This window comes from Euleptes europaea, chromosome 7 (genome assembly GCF_029931775.1).
Source record: "Euleptes europaea isolate rEulEur1 chromosome 7, rEulEur1.hap1, whole genome shotgun sequence".
Classification (NCBI taxonomy): domain Eukaryota; kingdom Metazoa; phylum Chordata; class Lepidosauria; order Squamata; family Sphaerodactylidae; genus Euleptes; species Euleptes europaea.
The window spans coordinates 87,078,445-87,085,941 of NC_079318.1; the positions used below are offsets into that span (position 1 = coordinate 87,078,445).

The following is a 7,497-nucleotide window of genomic DNA, read 5'->3' on the forward strand; positions in this document are numbered from 1 at the left end:
ATATGTACGCTATGCGAGTCAATACCATTCGCAGAAGGCGCAGAGGAGTGGATTGCTTCCCATACAGGCCAACAGCAAAAGGTCTGGAGCCACGTGTATAATAGAAGGCGCGGCAGTTTGTCTCTAAAGGTAGGTAAAGGTCCCCTGTGCAAGCACCGGGTCATTCCTGACCCATGGGGTGACCTCACATCCCAACGTTTTCTAGGCAGACTGGGTTTACGGGGTGGTTTGCCATTGCCTTCCCCAGTCATCTCCCCTTTACCCCCAGCAAGCTGGGTACCCATTTGACCGACCTCGGAAGGATGGAAGGCTGAGTCAACCTTGAGCCGGCTACCTGAAACCGACTTCCGTCGGGATCGAACTCCGGCAGCGAGAGGAGCTTTTGACTGCAGTACTACAGCCGACCACTCTGCGCCACGGGGCTCCACGGGTTTGCCTCTACCCAGACTACACCTCCCAAGAGCCTTTGCGCCGCAGCGGACCCCGGCAAGGGTGACTCCGGAATGCTGCGTTGCACGTGGGGCGGTGGGGTGCGGGCCTGGGGGGCCCGGGGCCCGGGGCTGTTTGGGGGCCGGCTGGGCGCGCCCTGCCCTGTCCGCTCCTGGAGCTGGGCCGCGAGGGGCAGGAGCAGCGCGGGGAAGACCCCGTGGCGGAGGGAGGCGGCCCGGGGGGCGCAGGACTCCTCCCCGCTGGACGCTCGCGTGCCCCGGGACGTCCTGCTCTTCCAGCACCACCGAGTCCGCTTCTTCCGCCTCCTCGGCCTTTTCTGCGCCGGCCAGTTCCTCTTCTGGACCTACTTGGCGCACTTCGCTTTCCACTCCCTGCGCGCCGCCGGCGCCAAGCGGCCCGATTCGGATCCCCGGCGGGAGGGGCGGCCTCTGCCCGCCCTGCCGGGCGGAGCCGTCCTCGACCCCGGCTCCAACAAGTGGCGCTTGGGCTTCACCGCCTCGTGCCTGACCGTGGGTAAGGGAAGGCGCTTCTCCTTTGTCCCTTCTTGTTCGTTGGCTGCACGCGAGTAGTAGGGTAGCAGCGGCCCCAAAGATCTCCCGGTCATAATTGGCATCCAGACTGCTAGGGAAGCTGGGGGAAGGAATGTCTACCTAGAATCAGTGGTTCCCAACCTTTTTTTGACCAGGGACCACTAGGACTTTTTTGTTCGGTGCAGGGACCCCAAGGTTCACAATAAAAAGTCCGAGAATTTGAAAATAAACTTTAATCATAACTGTTAGTTAAACATTAAACTTAGAATAATATTTGAATATATATTTTTATAATAGAGGACTTTTAATTGAAAATATTAATTTATTATGGGTTTATAACTTTGTTTCATGGACCTTAATTTAGTTCTCGCAGACCCCTGGGGGTCCACGAACCCCCGGTTGGGAACCAGTGACCTAGATAGAGGCTTGCTCTCTGTGTGCTTTAAGTAAGTCATGGAGTGTCAGAGTGAACGATAAACAATGATAGGAGAAACTAGATGCAACTGCAACTGTACTGAGTCGCCTTTCTGTCTGTAATACAATGAGATATGCATAACTTGTTGATGTATCAACATAACTTGAATTTGGATAAATATCTCTTCCCCAGTATAATCGGGACTCAGAGATTTCTGCCCATTAGGGCCTCTGGGTCGCAGCTGTCAGAATAAACTGCTTTCTTGAAATAACGGTTCGGGTCTCTATTTCCCCCCATGAGAGTAGCACACCACTCCTCAATACCCTGAGAACTGTAAGCAATAAACAAACAAGGTAGATCCGCCGCCCCCCCCGTCCTGCTCTGCCCCGAGGAGTCTGCAGTTTCAATTATGGCCTAACTCATAGTTCTGCCGCTTGCAATAAGCACCTTTGAGGGCGCTGCAAGAAAATAGCACTTCAATTGTTGTATCAAATACAAATGTGTTCGCGCCACCCGTAGGTTATGCTAAGGTTCGGGCCTTGGTGCTTTTGTCCCAAGTCAAATAGCCAGACACACAAACCGGTTAAGAAAAAAGATTTATTATGCATAATAGGCCACTGCCAGCAACTCAATGGGTTGCTAAGACAGTGCTCACAAGCATAATGTCACCTTATATACCTTTTCACTGGTGTGTAGTAATACAACATTATGACTTGCAGGTGACATATAGCAGTACGTGACAAAAACGTACTAGTGACACCTGAGTTAGTAAAATCAATATTGGAATGTGGACTGGCGATACATTGGTTATTGGGGTCTTCTTTGAAATACGTAGACAACCTTGAGAATGTGTGTTCTACTAATATGCATAGAAGTCAGATTGCCAACATTGCTTTAAGACATACATTCTTCTAGCATAGCCTCTGGATACTCACTGTCCTTGTGAGGTTCCATAAACAATATGCCTTATATCTCTGTTGGCGCTACAGGCCTTCTATCTATGCATATCATTCATGTTATTTACAAAAGCTCCCTGTGGCATTTTCTCAAGGAATCTTTCCTCACCATTCTTTCCCATAACATTCCTGCTCAGTAGGGCAGAGTGTAATCAAAGCATGGATTAATACAAAATCTAACACAGAAAAGGATTGATTCAAGATCTAATATGGCATGTCCCTGATCAAATGGATCATAGAATCATAGAGCTGGAAGGGACCATCCAGGGTCATCTAGTCGAACCCCCTGCACAATTAAGGAAATTTACAACTACCTCCCCCCCACACCCCCAGTGACACCCCACTACATGCCCAGAAGATGCCCAAGATGCCCTCCCTCTCATCATCTGCTTAAGGTTATAGAATCAGCATTGCTGACAGATGGCCATCTGTGTGTGTGTGTTAAGTGCCGTCAAGTCGCTTCCGACTCATGGCGACCCTATGAATGAAAGTCCTCCAAAATGTCCTATCTTTGACAGCCTTGCTCAGATCTTGCAAATTGAAGGCTGTGGCTTCCTTTATTGAGTCAATCCATCTCTTGTTGGGTCTTCCTCTTTTCCTGCTGCCCTCAACTTTTCCTATCATGACGGTCTTTTCCAGTGACTCTTGCCGTCTCATGACGTGACCAAAATACGACAGCCTCAGTTTAGTCATTTTAGCTTCTAGGGTCAGTTCAGGCTTGATTTGATCTATAACCCACTGATTTGATTTTTTGGCAGTCCACGGAATCCGTAACACTCTCCTCCAACACCACATTTCAAAGGAATCTTTTCTTCCTATCAGCTTTCTTCACTGTCCAGCTTTCACACCCATACATAGTAATAGGGAATATGATGGCATGAATTAATCTAGTCTTGGTGGCCAGAGTCACATCCTTACACTTCAAAATCTTTTCTAGCTCCTTCATGGCTGTCCTTCCCAGTCTCAATCTCCTTCTAATTACTTGGCTGCAGTCTCCCTTTTGGTTGATGGTGGAGCCAAGGAATAGAAAGTCTTGAACAATTTCAATTGGCCATCTAGCCTCTTCTTAAAAACCTCCAGGGAAGGAGAGCTTCCCACCTCCAGAGGAAGCCTGTTCCACTGAGGAACAACTCTAACTTAGAAAATTCTTCCTAATGTCTAGACCTCTAGGCCAGTATTCTGTTTCCAGCAGAGATCAGTTGAATGCTCCAAAGCTGAGTAAGAAGGTGACAGCTCTCCTCTGTTCTAAGAACATAACATAAGAACATAAGAAAGGCCATGCTGGATCAGACCAAGGTTCAGCAGTCTATTCATGTGGCCAACCAGGTGACTCTAGGAAGCCCACAAACAAGACGACTGCAGCAGCACCATACTGCCTGTGTTCCTCAGCACCTAATATAATAGGCATACTCCTCTGGTCCTGATGAGACTAGGTATGCAGCATGGCTAGTATCCATTTTGACTAGTAGCCATGGATAGCCCTCTCCTCCATGAACATGTCTACTCCCCTCTGAAAGCGTTCCAGATTGGCAGCCATCACCACATCTTGGGTCAGGGAGTTCCATAATTTCACTATGCTTTGTGTGAAGAAAGATTTCCTTTTGTCTGTTTTGAATCTCTCACCCTCCAGCTTCAGCAGATGACCCCACGTTCTAGTATCATGAGAGAAGGAGAAACCTGGCCACCTTGCTGTTCACCCCCAACTCCACGTCATTGCCCCTAGCGACTAGTATCCAGCGAGTAGGCTGAGGTTGTATATGGACATTCTGTAACTGGTGGCAAATACCTATTAATAGATCTGCCCTCTTCCTTGGAATTTGTCTCAGCCAAAAAAGCCGTGTAAACTCAGGGACCGTCTCCAGCCTTGTCTTAATGAATTCCATCATTATGTAAACATGACAAAAATAAAATGATAAAAGCCATAAATTAATGTCCCTGGCATTCGTTTACAGTCCCCCTCTTCCTTGGTTAACATCATGATAATTTGGGCTGCCACCAAATTAAAGAAATTTTAGTTAACTTTAATCCCACAAGTTTTAGGCACTGAATCAGTTCTGTATAAATAGGAATAACGGTACAAGTCCTGTTACGTTGCTTAATAGATGGCTTGTGCTATTTGATTGCCTTGTTTACATTGTGTCATCCGCCTTGAGATTCATTGAAAAAGGCAGAATATAAATAAATAAATATTGCATCACAACCAGCCATTCAAACTGAAAATGACTGCAGGGTTCGTTGAAAATCTTACTTTTTTAAGGTTATAAAGTACATATATTGAGATCTGCGGGGGTGGGGGAAAACCCTTTAAAATAAACCATATACATAAGAAAAGCCATGCTGGATCAGACCAAGGTCCAGCAGTCTGTTCACACAGTGGCCAACCAGGTGCCTCTAGAAAGCCCACAAACAAGACAGCCGCAGCAGCACCATCCTGCCTGTGTTCCTCAGCACCTAATATATTTGGCATGCTCCTCTGATCCTGGGGATAATAGGTATGCATCATGACTAGTATCCATTTTGACTAGTAGCCATGAATACCCCTCTCCTCCATGAACATGTCCACTCCCCTCTTAAAGCCTTCCAAGTTGGCAGCCATCACCACATCCTGAGGCAGGGAGTTCCACAATTTATGTGTTGCGTGAAGAAATACTTCCTTTTATCTGTTTTGAATCTCCACCCTCCGGCTTCAGCAGATGACCCTGCGTTCTAGTATTATGAGAGAGGGAGAAAAGCGTCTCCCTGTCCACTCTCTCCATACCATGCATAATTTTATAGACCTCTGTCTTGTCTCGCCTTAACCGCCAATTTGTTCCTTTCCCCCAGGTTGTCTGATAGTGGTGGCAGGCTTCGTCTTTTCACGTCGCTCTGTAAGCCGAGTCCTGCTGCACCGTGGTGGGCAGGAAGTGACCCTCACCACCTATTATCTCTTTGGGCCATCCTCGTCTTTCACCGTCCCCCTGCGCCATATCTCCTGCATGTCCCATCGTTCCGAGGTGCCGGCCATGATCCCCCTCAAGGTCAAGGGGAGGCCCTTCTATTTCCTCTTGGACAAGCAAGGGAGAATCACCAACGCCAAGCTTTTTGATGTCACTGTGGGCGCCTATCGTAAACTGTAAGGCCAAAACGTACAGTGACAGAGGAAGAGGATGCAGAAGAGCCCACCTTCTGTACTGGGCTGCTGAAGAGATGGATGAGTTACAGTCCGTTCCTGAATTATGTATTAAATCCACTCTGTGGGGGGACTGGGGGAATCTCCCACCACCATCATCAGAACAATTCTTCAATCACTCCTTTGTCCCCAAGAAACAAACACAGATTTACAGGGAGTCTGGGACCTGAGCTAGTCGGGAATACCTGAAATTGTACCCTGTTTGATCACTTTGCGAAGTAAAAATGCAGAAAACGCCCACAGATGTCTTCGCTCCTTTCCCACATAAGCACGTCTTTCACACTCGAAGACATCCTTCTTCCCTGTGGGATAAAGAGGGGAAATCGCATTTGTTTAGGCCTTGCTAGCAGAAATTCTGTGATGGCTGCACAATTAATTTTCAGGATATTGGGTATTTGGAAGAATAGACCCCTTTCCAGTCGATTCAAGACCCCGATTTCCCCCACATTGGGGTTACCATACTTGTTTCTTAAAGCGCCCCAAACCTTTTAACACCACGTGATAAAAACTCACTGTATTTCCATGCAGGTTTGCCTCTGGGTTTCTGCAGCTGTTTAAAGGCACAGGAGCCTGGGATATGTGTGTGTTAAGTGCCGTCAAGTTGCTTCTGACTCATGGCGACCCTATGAATCAAAGCCCTCCAAGATGTCCTATCTTTGACAGCCTTACTCAGATCTTGCAAACTGAGGGCTGGGGCTTCCTTTATTGAGTCCATCCATCTCTTGTTGGGTCTTCCTCTTTTCCTGGCATGATTGTCTTTTCTAGTGACTCTTGTCTTCTCATAATGTGACCAAAATACGATAGCTTCAGTTACATTTTAGCTTCTAGGGTCAGGTAGGGGTGTAGTGGCAACTCAATTTCCTCTTCTCTTTCTGCGCTGCCCCTTTGGCCCTCCGGTCTTCCTTTTGCGTCCGAGCAGAAGCTTCCAAGGATTCCCTTGTAACTGCTGTTGCCATGGAAACTTTCACTCGGGACAGGGGAGCTGGGAGAGAGGGAGACCTTTGCGACAGCGCCTGGGGGAAGGAAGCTCGAAGGAGAGCTGAAAGGCGCAGCGATGGTAAGTTGGTCCTGTGTTGCCTACCAATTTTAGGAGGGGATTGCTGGGGGAGACAGTGGCAAGCCACTCCTCGTGTTAAATGCTAGATGGTACTGATTCCACCCTTCTAGGAATCTCCACTCATTTTTAGGCCTCTTCTCCCCCATCCCCAAGTTGGCAGCCATCACCACATCCGGGAGTGATAACCTCCTCCTTCCCTGGAGTTTTTTGAGCAGAGACTAGATGGCCATCTGTCAGCAATGCTGATTCTATGACCTTAGGCAGTTCATGAGAGGCAGTTTATGAGAGGGAGGGCATCTTGGCCATCTTCTGGGCATGGAGTAGGGGTCACTGGGGGCGTGAGCGGGGAGGTAGTTGTGAATTTCCTGCATTGTGCAGGGGGTTGGACTAGATGACCCTGGTGGTCCCTTCCAACTCTGATTCTATGATCCTGGGGCAGGGAGTTCCACAATTTAACTATGCGTTGTGTGAAGAAATACTTTTTATCAGTTTTGTATCTCTCACCCTCCAGCTACAGCAGATGACCCCTGCGTTCTAGTGTTATGAGAGAGGGAGAAAAGCTTCTCCCTGTCCATTCTCTCCATACCATGCATAATTTTATAGATTATATATTTATAATTTTATAAAATATCTTTTTTTATAAAATACATAGTTTTAAATATAAAATGGCTGCCAAATCCATTTCTCTTTCTATATTTGTGTAGAATATTTTTTTAATTTCCCCAGGATTTCAGAGGAGCCTGACCCTGAGTAAAAGGCTAAAGAACATTGCTGATCCAGTCTAAGAGTAGGCCAAAGTCCCAAGTCTCCCTAGGCCGCACCCAGACCATTTTGCTGAACACGCTGGGGCCGGGCTGCTAACCTTAGGCTCCGTACTCCTGCCCACAGTATAAATTGAGACCCAAAACCTTTTAACAATT

The 7,497-nt window shown here is 47.6% G+C and overlaps 1 protein-coding gene across 1 annotated transcript; it reads left to right on the forward strand.

Moving 5' to 3' along the window:
- The first annotated feature begins 503 nt into the window (after positions 1-503).
- Positions 504-5,469, forward strand: TMEM223 (transmembrane protein 223). The gene is made up of 2 exons (XM_056853466.1): positions 504-963; positions 5,175-5,469. Exons 1-2 carry the CDS (start codon positions 504-506, stop codon positions 5,465-5,467), a joined length of 753 nt encoding a protein of 250 aa, XP_056709444.1. The 3' UTR covers positions 5,468-5,469.
- Positions 5,470-7,497: the final 2,028 nt, after the last annotated feature.

What these genes read in the sequence shown, in the direction of transcription:
- TMEM223 (XM_056853466.1), top strand. Translation starts at nt 504, where the DNA reads ATGCTGCGTTGCACGTGGGGCGGTGGGGTGCGGGCCTGGGGGGCCCGG. An exon ending in CGCCTCGTGCCTGACCGTGG is followed by an intron (nt 964 to 5,174) that starts GTAAGGGAAGGC and finishes CCTTTCCCCCAG; the next exon opens with GTTGTCTGATAGTGGTGGCA.